The sequence below is a fragment of the Zosterops lateralis genome (genome assembly GCF_965231275.1).
Source record: "Zosterops lateralis genome assembly, chromosome: 23".
NCBI lineage: Eukaryota > Metazoa > Chordata > Aves > Passeriformes > Zosteropidae > Zosterops > Zosterops lateralis.
The window spans coordinates 759144-773862 of record NC_139783.1 but is presented as its reverse complement, the minus strand read 5'-3'; the positions used below and the strand labels follow the sequence as shown (position 1 = coordinate 773862).

The 14719-nt window shown below is 38.7% G+C and overlaps 1 protein-coding gene across 1 annotated transcript in view; it reads right to left on the bottom strand.

Moving 5' to 3' along the window:
* CLPTM1 (CLPTM1 regulator of GABA type A receptor forward trafficking) overlaps window positions 1-14719 on the bottom strand; it is a gene marked incomplete at both ends in the record, with an annotated part of 30253 nt that overhangs the window by 3378 nt on the left and 12156 nt on the right. The window contains 8 exons of the mRNA XM_083877159.1: window positions 2574-2709; window positions 3642-3737; window positions 5992-6182; window positions 9530-9623; window positions 10391-10635; window positions 11472-11592; window positions 12420-12505; window positions 14588-14705. Of these exons, the coding sequence (XP_083733285.1) occupies window positions 2574-2709; window positions 3642-3737; window positions 5992-6182; window positions 9530-9623; window positions 10391-10635; window positions 11472-11592; window positions 12420-12505; window positions 14588-14705 (1087 nt within the window). The remainder of the gene's footprint in view (window positions 1-2573; window positions 2710-3641; window positions 3738-5991; window positions 6183-9529; window positions 9624-10390; window positions 10636-11471; window positions 11593-12419; window positions 12506-14587; window positions 14706-14719) is intronic.

The following is a 14719-nucleotide window of genomic DNA, read 5'->3' as shown; positions in this document are numbered from 1 at the left end:
TGAATCCTGGGGAAAAATTGTGATTAGGTGAAGTTTTTTGGGGATTTGGGAAGGTTTTTTTGAATTTTGGGAATGTTTTTTGGAATTTTTGGAAGGTTTTTGGGGGGATTTGGGATGTTTTTGGGGGGATTTTGGGGCATTTTTGGGGCATTTTCAGGTGGAGGATTGGGGGGGTTCATAGCTGAGCATTGGCCATGGGCTGGAGCTTGTGGTGGGGATGAACCCTGGGGAAAAAACTGGGATTATGGAAAGTTTTTTGGGGAATTTGGGAATATTTTTTGGAATTTTGGAAATGTTTGGGGGGATTTGAGATAATTTTGGGATAATTTTAGGGGATTTTGGAGCATTTTTGGGGGATTTTGGGGCATTTTCAGGTGAAGGTGTTGAGGGATCACAGACTGGAGCTTGTGGTGGGGATGAACCCTGGGGAAAAAAATGGGATTTCGAAATTAATTTCAGAATTCTGGGAATATTTTTTTGAATTTTGGGAGGATTTGGGATCATTTTTGGGGGATTTTGGATCATTTTTGGGGCATTTTGGGGGGTTTGGAGGTGAAGGTGTTGAGGGATCAAGGACTGAGTTTGTGCTGGTGGTGATGAACCCTAGAAAAAAACTGGGATTAGTTGAAGTTTTCTGGAATTTTGGGAACGATTTTTGAGGATTTGGGATAATTTTTGGGGAATATGGGATAATTTTGGGGGGATTTAGGATCATTTTTTGGGGATTTTGGAGCATTTTGGGGCATTTTCAGGTGAAGGTGTTGAGGGACCAAAGACTGGGGTCTGTGATGGTGATGAATCCTGGGGAAAAAATAGGATTTGGAAATTAATTTTGGAATTTTGGGAATGTTTTCTGGAATTTTTGGAAGGTTTTGGAGGGTTTTGAGATAATTTTGGGGGGTTTGGGATCATTTTTGGGGGATTTTGGCGTCATTTTGGGGCATTTGGAGGTGAAGGTGTTGAGGGATCAAAGTCTGGAGCTTGTGGTGGTGATGAATCCTGGGGAAAAAAATGGGATTTGGAAATTATTTTTGGAATTTTGGGAATGGTTTTGGACATTTGAGAATGTCTTTTGGAATTTTGGAAATGTTTGGGGAGAATTTGTGATAATTTTTTGGGATTGGGAATATTTTCGGAATTTTGGGGGGAATTTTTTTGGAATTTTCGGGAATATTTTTGGCAATATTTTTGAGAATATCTTTGGAAATATCTTTGGGAACATCTTTGGAAATATTTCTGGGAATATTTTCATGAACACTTTTGGGACTATTTTCAGATTTTTTTTGGGGGAATTTTTTTTTGAATTTTCAGTAATTTTTTTTTCTGGGAATTTTCAGGATTTTTTTTTTAATTTTTTTTTTTTTTTTTTTTTTTTTTTTTTAATTTTCAGGAATATTTTTAGGAACATTTAGGGATATTTGGGACTATTTTCAGATTTTTTTGGGGATTTATTTTTGAATTTTCAGTAATTTTTTTTTAAATTTTTTGGGAATTTTCAGGAATTTTTTTTTATTTTTTTGGAACTTTCAGGAATATTTTCAGAATAAATTAGGGATGTTCTGGTCTCACCAAACGTGAGGAGGAAGCCGTAGAGCACGTGCTGAGCACCCAGGAGCACCAGCCCTTGTGCTCCAGGAACATTTCCATGAATATTTTCATTAATATTTTCGGGAATATTTTATAGAATTTTTTAGGGATTTTTTTGGGGAACTTTTAGGAATATTTTCAGGAATTTTCAGGAATATTTTCAGGATTTTTTGGGACTATTTTTGAGAATATTTTCGGATTTTTTGGGGCGAATTTTTCTGAATTTTCAGGAATTTTTTTTTAAATTTTTTGGGACTTTTCAGGAATATTTTGGGACTATTTTAGGGATATTCTGGTCTCACCAAATGTGAGAAGGAAGCCCTTGTGCTCAGAAATATTTTCGTGAATATCTTTGGGACTATTTTTGTGAATATTTTCAGAATTTTTTGGGGATTTTTTTTTTTTATTATTTTCAGGAATATTTGGGACCATTTTCAGGATTTTTTGAGACTATTTTTGGGACCATTTTCAGGATTTTTTGGGGCGATTTTTGGGACCATTTTCAGGATTTTTTGAGACTATTTTTGGGACTATTTTCGGATTTTTTGGGGCGATTTTTTCTGAATTTTCAGGAACAATTTTTTTTAAATTTTCTGGGAATTTCCAGGAACATTTTTAGGAACATTTGGGATAATTTGAGCTCACCAAAGGTGAGGAGGAAGCCGTAGAGCACGTGCTGAGCACCCAGGAGCACCAGCCCTTGTGCTCCAGGGATATTTTTAGGACTATTTTTGTGAATATTTTCAGAATTTTTTGGGGAATTTTTTTTGAATTTTCAGGAATATTTGGGACTACTTTCAGGACTATTTTCAGGATTTTTTGTGAATATTTCCATGAACATTTTCTGAATTTTTGGGGCGAATTTTTTTGAATTTTCAGGAATATTTTCGGCAATATTTTTGGAATTTTTTTGGGAATTTTTTTTGGAATTTCCAGGAACATTTTGGGAATATTTTGTGAATATTTTAAGGCTATTCTGAGCTCACCAAAGGTGAGGAGGAAGCCGTAGAGCATGCTGAGCACCCAGGAGTACCAGCCCTTGTGCTCCAGGTAGAGCAGGCTGTACACGGCGTAACAGCCCAGCAGGGGGAACAGGAGCCACGACAGGTACCGGAAAGCCATCTGAAAAAAAACGGGAATTTTGGGAATTCCAGCAGCCAAAAAACACCTGGGAGAGGTTTGGGAGGGGTTTGAGGGGAATTTTGGGTTTTTTCCATCTATTTTTGGGGTTATTTCCCATTGATTTGATCCATTTGGGATCATTTCGGGGAATTTTGGGATCATTCCTGGGAATTCTGGGCCCATTTTCAATTGATTTTGGGGTCATTCCCAGGAATTCTGGGTCATTTCCCATCTATTTGGGGTCATTTCTGGGAATTCTGGGTCAATTCCTCATCCATTTGGGGGGGGCCATTCCCAGGATTTCTGGGATCATTCCATGGAATTTTGGGGCCATTTCTGGGAATTCTGGGTTTGTTTCCCACAGATTTGGGGTTTAATTTTGTCATTCCTGGGAATTCTGGGGTTGTTTTCTGTGGGTTTTGGGATCATTCCTGGGAATTCTGGGCTCCTTTCCCATTGATTTGATCCATCTGGGGTCATTCCTGGGAATTCTGGGTCATTTCCCATCTGTTTTGGGTCATTCCCAGGAATTCCAGGTCAATTTGGGGCATTCCCAGGAATTCTGGGGCCGTTCCTGGGAATTTTGGGTCCATTTGGGGCCATCCTGCCCCTGGGATGGGATTTGGGGCCCAATCCCAGGGAATTCCTGCCCCAATCCCAGAATTCCATCCCCAAATCCCAGAATTCCATCCCCAAAAACCGGAATTTCATCCCCAAATCCCATTGGGAATTCCTGCCCCAATTCCCAAGGAATTCCTGCCCCAAATCCTGGAAATTCATCCCCAATTCCCAGAATTCCTGCCCCAAATCCCAGAATTCCAGCCCCAATTCCTGGAATTCCATCCCCAAATCCCGGAATTCCATCCCCAAATCCCGGAATTCCATCCCCGATTCCCAGAATTCCATCCCCAAATCCCGGATTTCGCACTCACGTCGTCGTAGACTTTTGTCGAGGACTCCACGTAGGTGGATTTGTCCTTGAAGCTCGGCCGGGGGAACATCCCCAGCACCTTCTGCTGCCGCTCCAGCTGCCACAAAACATGGAAAAATCACAATTTATCCTCCCCAAAACACCCAAAAATCTGATTTAACCACCCCAAAACCATGGAAAATCCCAATTTAACCATGAAAATCCCAAATCAATCCACCCAAAACCCTGGAAAATCCCAATTTAATCCCTCCAAACCTCATGAAGATCCAAATTTAATCCCTCCAAAACCCAGGAAAATCCCATACCAAGTTTTCCTATTTTTTTTTCCCCAATTTTCCCCCAAATTTTTCCCCAATTTTTCCCAAATATTCCCCAAATTTTTCCCAAAATTTTCCATTTCCTCAAATTCTCCCCAAATTTTTCCCAAATTCTCCCCAAATTTTTCCCCGATTTCCCCTAATTTTTTCCCCAATTTCCCCATTTCCCCCCAATTTTTTCCCAATTTTTCCCCAATTCTCCCCCAATTCTCCCCAAATTTTCCCCAATTTTTCCCCCAATTCCTCCCCATTTTTCCTCTATTTTCCCCCAAATTCTTCCCATTTTTTCCCCAAAATTTTCCTCTATTTCCCCCCATTTTTTCCCTATTTCCCTCCCATTATTCCCCGATTTTTTTCCTGAAATTTCCCCCAATTTTTCCCCAAATTTCCCCATTTTTTTCCTGAATTCTCCTGAAATTTTTCCCAATTTTTCTCCATTTCTCCCCCAATTTTTTCCTGAATTCTCCCCCAACTTTTCCCCAAATTTTCCCCAACTTTTCCCCCAAATTTTCCCCCAAATTCTCCCCTAATTTTTCCCCCATTTTTTTCCCTATTTCCCCCTCATTTTTTTCCCAATTTTCCCCCCAATTTCCCCCCATTTTTTTCCTGAATTCTCCCCAAATTTTCCCCCAACTTTTCCCCAAATTTCCCCATTTTCTTCCTGAATTCTCCCCAGTTTTTTCCCAATTTCCCTCAAAATTTTCCTCTATTTTCCCCAACTTTTCCCCAATTTTTCCCCAATTCCCCCCCAAATTTCCCCCAATTCTCCCCAATATTCCCCCCATTTTTCCTCAATTTCCCCCCATTTTTTCCCCATTTTTTCCCTGAATTTCTCCCAATTTTCCCTAATTTTTTCCTGAATTCCCCCCATTTTTTCCTTAATTTTTTCCTGAATTCTCTCCCATTTTTTCACCAATTTTTTCCTGAAATTTCCCCAATTTTTTCCTGAAATTTCCCCAATTTTTTCCCAATTTTCCCCCAATTTTCCCCTATTTTTCCCCCAATTTTCCCTCTATTTCCCCCCAATTTTTTCCCTATTTCCCCTCAATTTTTTATCTATTTTCCCCAATTTTTTCCCTATTTTACTCCCAATTTTCCCCCAATTTCTCCCCCAATTCTCCCCAATATCCCCCCAATTTTTTCCCTATTCCCCCCCATTTTTCCCCAATTTTTTCCTGAATTCTCCCCAATTTTTCCTGAATTTTACCCCATTTCCCTCCCAATTTTTCCGCTATTTTCCCCAATTCCCCCCCATTTTTTCCCCAATTTTTTCCTGAATTTTTTTCCCAATTTTACCCCATTTCTCCTCCATTTTTTCCCCAATTTTTCCCCAATTTTACCCCATTTTTCCCCAATTTTTTCCTGAATTCTCCCCAATTTTTCCTGAATTTTACCCCATTTCCCTCCCAATTTTTCCGCTATTTTTCCCCAATTCTCCCCCATTTTTTCCCCATTTTTTTCCTGAATTCTCCCCAAATTTTCCCCAATTTTTCCCCCAATTCTCCCCCAAATTTCCCCCAATTCCCCCCAATTTTTTTCCAATTCTTCCCCCATTTCTCCCCCATTTTTCCCCCAATTTTTTCCTGAATTTTCCCCAATTTTCCCCATTTTTTCCTGAATTCCCCCCCATTTCTTCTTCAATTTTTTCCTGAATTTCCCCATTTTTTCCCCAATTTTTTCCTGAATTTTTTTCCCAATTTTACCCCATTTCTCCTCCATTTTTTCCCCATTTTTTCCCCAAATTTCCCCCAATATTCCCCCCAATTTTCCCCAATTCTCCCCCATTTTTTCCCCATTTTTTTCCTGAATTCTCCCCAAATTTTCCCCAATTTTTCCCCCAATTCTCCCCCAAATTTCCCCCAATTCCCCCCAATTTTTTCCAATTCTTCCCCCATTTCTCCCCCATTTCTTCCTCAATTTTTTCCTGAATTTTCCCCAATTTTTCCCCAAATTTTCCCCATTTTTTTCCTGAATTTTCTCCAATTTTCCCCAATCTTTTCCCGAATTTTCCCCCAATTTCCCCCCCCTGCTCACCCTGACATCCATGACCTTGGTGATCTTCCAGAGGTCGATGAGGAGCCCCACGAAGACGCTGAGCTGAACCACCACGTTGGTCTCGTTGTCCAGGATGTAAAGCAGAACCACCAGCGACTGGAAGACGCCAAAGAAAACCGAGCGAACGGACAAACCCTCCAGGGACTGCCGGCTGTTCCAGAACTGGATGTCTGAAATTGGGGGGAAAAAAAATTGAATTTTTTGGGTCAAAAATCACATTTTTTTGATTTTTTTTTGGGGAAAAAATGGTATTTTTTTAGGGAAAAAAATCACATTTTTTAGTAATTTTTTGGGGGAAAAATTCACTTTTTTTAGGAAAAAACCTCCTTTTTTGGAGGGGAAAATGCCAATTTTGGAGGGAAAAAATCACTTTTTTTGGGGGAGGGGAAAAGCGATTTTTTCAAGGGAAAAATGGCTTTTTTTGGGGGAAAAATGGATTTTGGGGGGAAAAAAATCACCTTTTTTTGGGAAAAAGTTGCATTTTTGGGGAAAAAAAAATTGCATTTTGGGGGAGAAAAATCCCTCATTTTTTGGGGAAGAAAACCCTTTTGTTTTGGGAAAAAATTGCATTTCTTGGGGGGAAAATGCCATTTTCAGAATAGAGGGAAAAAGGGATTTGGGGAATTCAGCACGGACAGACCCTCCAGGGACTGTGACTGTTCCAGAACTGGATGTCTAAAATTGGGGGGAAAAAAAATGGGAAAAATTAGGAAAAAATCCCATTTTTTTGAGGGAAAAAAATTATATTTTTTGGGGAAAAAAATCCCACTTTTTTGGAGGAAAAAAATCCCATTTTGGGGGGAAAAATCGCATTTTTTGGGTCATTTTCGGGGGAAAAAATTGCATTTTTTTGGGAGAAAAAAATCACATTTTTTGGGTCACTTTTTGAGGGAAAAAATCACATATTTGGCTCATTTTTTGGGAAAAAAAATTCAATTTTTTTGGGAAAAAGTCACATTTTTGGGGGGGAAAATCACCTTTTTTTGGAGGAAAAATCGCTTTATTTGGGGGAAAAAAAAGCCATTTTTTGGGGAAAAAAAATCAGATTTTTTTGGCAAATTTTAAAGGGAAAATCCCTTTTTTAATGGGGGAAAAGATCCCTTTTTTGGGCAAAAAATAATCCCATTTTTGAGGGGGGAAAAATGCCATTGTTGGGAATGGAAGGAATGGAGGGAAAAGGGGATTTGGGGAATTCAGCACCGACAGCCCCTCCAGGGACTGCGGCTGTTCCACAACTGGATGTCTGAAATTGGGGGGAAAAAAACTGAATTTTTTGGTCATTTTTTGGGAAAAAATCACATTTTTTTGATTTTTTTTTTTTTGGGGAAAAATCACCTTTTTTTTGAAAAAAAAAAGCCATTTTTAGGGGAGAAAAATCGCATTTTTTGGGTCTTTTATTGGGGGAAAAATTACAATTTTTTTGGGAAAAAAAGTCGCACTTTTCTGGGGGAAAAATCGCAATTTTTCAAGGGAAAAATGGCATTTTTGGGGGAAAAAATCTCTTTTTTTGGGGGGAAAACATCTTATTTTTGGGTATTTTTTTTGAGGGAAAAAATTAACTCTTTTTTTTGGGAAAAATTCACTTTTTTGAAGGGAAAAAAAATCATATTTTTGCGTCATTTTTGGGGAGACAAATTTGCATTTTTTGGAGGAAAACCTCAGATTTTGGGGGGGGGGGAAATCGCCTTTTTTGAGGGAAAAAAAATCACTTTTTTTGGGTAATTTTTTTGGGGAAAAAATTGGCATTTTGAGGGGAAAAAATTGCTTTTTTGAGGGAATAATCACTTTCTTTGAGGGGGGAAAAAGTAATTTTTGGGGAAAAAATATCACATTTTTCAGGTCATATTTTTAGGGAAAAAATCACATTTTTTGGGGAAAAAAAATCACGCTTTTTTTGGGGAAAAATGCCATTTTTGAGGGAAAAATTGCATTTTTTTGGGTCATTTTTTGGGAAAAAAATTCGCATTTTGTGGGTTAAAAAAAACAATTTTGGGGGAATAAACTGGATGTCTGAAATTTGGGGAAAAAAATCATATTTTTGGGTTGTTTTTTGGGGAAAAAAATCACTTTTTTAAGCTCATTTTTTGGGGGAAAAATTGGTTTTTTTGTGGGGGAAAAATTGCATTTTTTAGGTTTTTTTTTGGGGAAAAATGGCATTTTTTGGTAATTTTCGGGGCGAAAAAAATCACATTTTTTTAGGAAAAAAAAACCTTTTTTTTTGGGAAAAAATGGGGTTTTTGTGGGAAAAAACCCTTTTTCGGGGGGGAAAAAATGGCTTTTTTGGGGAAAAAAAAATCACATTTTTGGGGCATTTTTTTTGGGGGGGAAGCTTTTTTTTTTGGAAAAAAAAGCCATTTTTATAAGAAGAAAATTACAATTTTTTGGGGGAAAAAATTTCATTTTGGGTGAAAAAAGCGCCATTTTTGAGGGAAAAAAATCCCATTTTAGGGAGGAAAAAATCCCATTTAGAGTGAAAGGAAAGGATGAAAAATGGAGATTTTGGGACTCTTTAAAGCCAAAAATTCTCAATAAAAAACCGGGAAAAAACTGGGAAATTGAGCTGGAGCTGCGGGAAAAGGGAAAATTTGGGGAAAATTTGGGAAAAATTGGGGAAAAATTAGGGAAAAATTGGGGAAAAATAGGGGAAAATTGGGAAAAAATGGGGAAAAATTTGGGGAAAATTTGGGGAAAATTGGGGAAATTGAGGGGAAAAATTGGGGAAAAATTGGGGAAAAATTTGGGAAAATTTGGGGAAAAATTTAGGAGAAATTGGGAAAAATTGGGGAAAAATTGGGAAAAATTGGGGAAAAATTGGGGAAAAATTGGGGAAAATTGGGAAAAAATTTGGGAAAAATTTGGGGAAAATTTGGGGAAAATTTGGGGAAAATTGGGGAAAAATTGGGAAAAATTGGGAAAAAATTTGGGAAAAATTTGGGAAAAATTTGGGAAAAATTTGGGGAAAATTGGGGAAAAATTGGGAAAAATTGGGGAAAATTGGGAAAAAATTTGGGAAAAATTTGGGAAAAATTTGGGGAAAATTTGGGGAAAATTTGGGGAAAATTGGGGAAAAATTGGGGAAAAATTGGGGAAAAATTGGGGAAAAATTGGGGGAAATTGGGAAAAATTGGGGGAAAATTTGGGGAAAATTTGGGGAAAATTTGGGGAAAAATTTGGGGAAAATTTGGGGAAAATTGGGGAAATTGAGGGGAAAAATTTGGGAAAAATTGGGGAAAAATTGGGGAAAATTTGGGGAAAAATTTAGGAGAAATTGGGAAAAATTGGGGAAAAATTGGGAAAAATTGGGAAAAATTGGGGAAAAATTGGGGAAAAATTGGGAAAAATTGGGGAAAATTGGGAAAAAATTTGGGAAAAATTTGGGGAAAATTTGGGGAAAATTTGGGAAAAATTGGGGAAAAATTGGGGAAAAATTGGGGAAAAATTGGGGAAAAATTGGGAAAAATTGGGAAAAATTGGGAAAAATTTGGTAAAAATTTGGGAATAATTTGGGAATTGTCACCGTTTTTGAAGGCCAGGAACTCGAAGACGCTGTGCACGATGGACACCACGATGGTCAGCGCCAGCAGGTACGGGTTCGTCTCCAGAAGGGCCACCTGCAATGGGGAAAAATGGGAAAAATTAGGGAAAAATCCTGGAAAAAACCAGAAAAATTGGGGAAAAAAATCTGCACCAAACCTCTAAAAAATCCCAGAAAAATTGAGAAAAAAATCAGGAAAAAATCGGGAAAAATCAGGGAAAAATCGGAAAAAATCGGGAAAATTTGGGAAAAATTAGAGAAAAATCCTGGAAAAAATTGAGAACAATCTGCACCAAACCTCTTAAAAAAATCCCAGAAAAAATCGGGAAAAATCGGGAAAAAAAAATCAGCAAAAATTCGCGAAAAATCGGGGAAAACCGCAAAAAATCGGGAAAAATTGGGAAAAACCGCGAAAAATCGGGAAAAATCGGGAAAAATTAGGGAAAAATCCCAGAAAAATTGGGGGAAAAATCTGCACTAAACCTCTAAAAAATACCGAAAAAATGAGAAAAAATCGGGGAAAAAAATCAGCAAAAATTCGCGAAAAATTGGAGAAAAACCGCGAAAAATCGGCAAAAATTGGGGAAAAACCGCGAAAAATCAGGAAAAATTATAGAAAAATCAGGGAAAAATCAGAGAAAAATCCTCGAAAAATTCAGAAAAAAATTCACAATAAATCGCTTTAAAAATCCCAGAAATTCAGGGAAAATATTGGGGAAAATTGCAGAAAAAATTGGAAAAAAATCGTAAAAAATTTGAAAAAAAATCGTAAAAAATTGAGGAAAAATCATAGAAAATCAGGGAAAAATCAGAAAAAATTGGGGAAAATTTGGGAATTCTCACCTTGACAGAGTCCTGCTCCTCATCAGACTGCTCGTAGAGATCCTCCCCCAGGAAGTTCCAGGGGGAGCGCGAGCTCTGGGCGGCGTAGAGCTGCCAGCGCCACAGGGACAGGGGGCAGAAGGACAGACGGAACGGGAGGCGCCGCAGGCTCTCGTTGATGGGGAAATAATCCCGCTGCAGGTTCCAGTAATCGTTGAAATAAAGGATGGGGAAATAGTCCCCGCTCAGCGCGTCGAATTTCACGTCTGGGAGGGGAGAAAAATTCAGTTAGAGGCGGGTGAGGGAGGTGGGATGGGGAAAAAGGGGGAAAAAAATGGGAAAAAATGAGAAAAATTTGGGGTTGGGGATGGGGAAATGGGGAAAAAATGGGGAAAAATGGGAAAAAATGGTGTTGGGAATGGGAAAATGGGGTTTGGAATGGGGAAAAGGGGAAGAAATGGGGAAAATTGGGGGGAAAATTGGGGAAAATTGGGGGAAAAATTGGGGAAAATGGGGGGAAAAATGGGGGGGAAATGGGGGAAAAATGGGGGGAAAAAGGGGAGGAAAAAAGGGGAAAAAAAATGGGGGGAAAAATGGGAAAAAACGGGAAAAAAATGGGAAAAAAATGGGAAAAAAATGGAACCCCAAACCGGCCCCGTTTTTAATGGGAATTTTTGGGTTTTTTATGGAAAATTCCCATTTTTTCCGGGATTTTTTTGGGAAAACACAAAATTCCTTTTACTCACACTGATCCAGGGGTGGGGGGACACTGGGAGTGAACTGGGATGAACTGGGATGAACTGGGATGAACTGGAGCCCCAGAACCCCAAACCGGCCCCGTTTTTAATGGGAATTTTTGGGTTTTTCATGGGAAATTCTCATTTTTTCCGGGATTTTTTTGGGAAAACACAGAATTTCAGGTTCTCACACTGATCCAGGGGTGGGGGAACCTGCCCCTGACCCCAGGAATGAACTGGGATGAACTGGAGCCCCAGAACCCCAAACTGGCTCCGTTTTTAATGGGAATTTTTGGGTTTTTTATGGAAAATTCTCGTTTTTTCCAGGATTTTTTTTGGGAAAACACAGAATTTCAGGTTCTTACACTGATCCAGGGGTGGGGGCACGCTGCCCCTGACCCAGGGCGTGTGGTCATCCACCATGTTGATGGTCAGGTTCGGGTGCCAGTGGGAAATCACCTCGACGGGACCGAAATCCTCGGCCCTCTGGAAAGGAAAAAGGAAAAAAATCCAGGAATTGTCACCAAATTTCAGGAAAAACAGAGAATTCAGCCAAAAAAAATCCTCCCAAAATCCCCAAAAAATCCCCCCCCAAAATCCTCCAAAATAAATTAAAAAAAAAATTAAAAAAATTCCCCAAAAATTAAAAAAGAAATCCTCCAAAAATCCCCCCAAAATCCAAAGACTCCCCTCAAAATAATAAAATAAAAAAATCCCCAAAAGAAAAAAAAAAATAAAAAAAAATCCCCCAAAAAATTTAAAAAAAAATTCCCAAAAAAATCCTCCCCCAAAATCCAAAAAAAAAAATCAAAAAAAATCCCCCCAAAATTAAAAAAAAATCCCCAAAAAATCCCTCCAAATCACAAAAAAATCCCCTAAAATTAAAAAAAAATCCCAAAAAATCCCCTAAAACTTCTAAAAATAATTTTTAAAAAATCCCCAAAATCACCAAAAAAAATAACAAAAAAATCCCCCCAAAATCCCAAAAAAATCCCCCAAAATTCCCAGAAAAATCCCCAAAAAATCCCAGAAAAAAACCCAAAAAAACCCCAAAATTTCTAAAAATAATTTTTAAAAAAATCCCCAAAAATCACCGAAAAATAACAAAAAAATCCCCCCAAAATCCCAAAAAAATCCCCCAAAATTCCCCAAAAAATCCCCCAAAAATCCCAGAAAAAAACCCCAAAAAATCCCCTAAAACTTCTAAAAATAATTTTAAAAAAATCCCCAAAAATCACCAAAAAATAATAACAAAAAAATCCCCCAAAATCCCAAAAAATTCCCCAAAAAATCCCAAATTTGGGAATTCTCACCTTGATCATTTCGGGATCCGCCTCCGTCTCCCCCGTCAGGAGATTTTTGGTTTTCTGGAATCGCCTCCGTTTGTATTTATTGATCACTGACAATAAAAAAAGGGAAAAAAAAATCAGATTTTTCAGCTCTTTTTTTCATTAAAAATTCCCAAAAATTCTTTTATTATCCCGGATTTTTTTTCCTGGGATTTGGGAATTACAAAAATAAAAAAAAAATTGGGATTGTGGGAGGGGGAAAAAATGGAAAACTCAGAAATTGGGGAAAAAATTGGGGATTTCAACCCATAAAATGACTGAAATTTAAATAAAAACGGGAATTTCTTTTGGAAAATTGGGAATTTCTTTTGGAAAATTGGGAATTCCAGGTGAAAATTGGGAATTCCTGGTGGGAATTGGGATCTTGAGGACATTCCTGGGGAATTTGGGGTTGGAAAATTGGGAATTCCGGGTGAAAATTGGGAATTCCTGGTGAAAATTGGGATTCTGAGGGATTTTGGGGCTGGAAAATTGGGAATTTCTTTTGGAAAATTGGGAATTCCAGGTGAAAACTGAGAATTCCAGGTGAAAATTGGGGATTTCTTTTGGAAAATTGGGAATTTCTTTTGGAAAATTGGGAATTACTTTTGGAAAATTGGGATCTTGAGGCCATTCCTGGGGAATTTGGGGTTGGAAAATTGGGAATTTCCAGGTGGGAATTGGATCCTGAGGGATTTTGGGGCTGGAAAATTGGAAATTCCAGGTGAAAATTGGGAATTCCAGGTGAAAATTGGGAATTCCAGGTGGGAATTGGGATCCTGAGGTTGTTCCCAAGGGATTTGGGGTTGGAAAATTGGGAATTCCAGGTGAAAATTGGGAATTTCAAGTGGGAATTGGGAATTCCAGGTGAGAATTTGGGTCCTGAGGAAATTCCTGAAGGATTTGGGGCTGGAAAATTGGGAATTTCAAGTGGGAATTGGGAATTCCAGGTGGGAAAGGGGCTGATCCCAAAATATTTGGGATCTGGAGAAGGAATTCCTGGTGGGAATGGGAACATTCCTGAGGGATTTGGGGCCTTTCCTGGGGAAATTTGGAACCCAAAGACCCAGAAATCCCCCAAAAAAATCCCAGAAATTCCCAGAAATCCCCAGAAAATCCCAAAAATTCCCAAAAATTGTTGGGAATTTCCTACTCCTGGAGCTGTGCACCAACAGAGGTTCCCATGACACCTTTCCTGGGTAAATTTGGAACCCAAAGACCCAGAAATTCCAAAAAAAAAACCCATAAATTCCCCAAAAAATCCCCCGAAATTCCCAGAAAATCCCAGAAATTCCCCAAAATTCCCAGAAATCCTCGGGAATTTCCTACTCCTGGAGGTGTGGACGGTGACCAGGCACCAACAGAGGCTCTTGGGGTCGATCCCAACCCAATTCCTGAGGGATTTGGGGCCTTTCCTGGGGAAATTTGGAACCCAAAGACCCAGAAATTATTGGGAATTGATGGGAATTGAATTGATGGAAATTGAATTATTGGGAATTGAATTGATGGGAATTGAATTATTGGGAATTGAATTGATGGGAATTTCCAGGAATTGATGGGAATTGAATTATTGGGAATTGATGGGAATTGAATTGATGGGAATTGAATTATTGGAAATTGAATTGAATTGATGGGAATTGAATTGATGGGAATTGAATTATTGGGAATTGATGGGATTTGATGGGAATTGAATTATTGGGAATTGAATTATTGGGAATCGAATTATTGGGAATCGAATTATTGGGAATTGATGGGAATTGATGGGAATTGATGGGAATTGAATTGATGGGAATTGAATTATTGGGAATTGAATTGAATTGATGGGAATTGAATTATTGGGAATCGAATTATTGGGAATTGATGGGATTTGATGGGAATTGAATTGTTGGGAATTGAATTATTGGGAATTGAATTCTTGGGAATTGTTGGGAATTGATGGGAATTGAATTACTGGGAATTGATGGGAATTCCCAGGAATTGATGGGAATCCCAAACTCCTGGAGCACCCACAGAGGCTCCCAGGGCTGATCCCAACCCCATTCCCTGCGGAAATTCCGAACCCAAAGACCCAGAAACTCCCAGAAACTCCTAGAAAATCCCAGAAAATCCCCAAAATTCCCAGAAAATCCCAAAAATTCTTGGGAATTTCCTACTCCTGGAGGTGTGGACGGTGGCCAGGCGCCGGTAGAGGCTCTTCTGCCGCGGGTCGGGGTGGAAGCCGCTCTTGGTGAAATAAACGTGGACGTAAATGGAGCCGTTCCTCTGCACGCTCTGGGGGGAGAAAA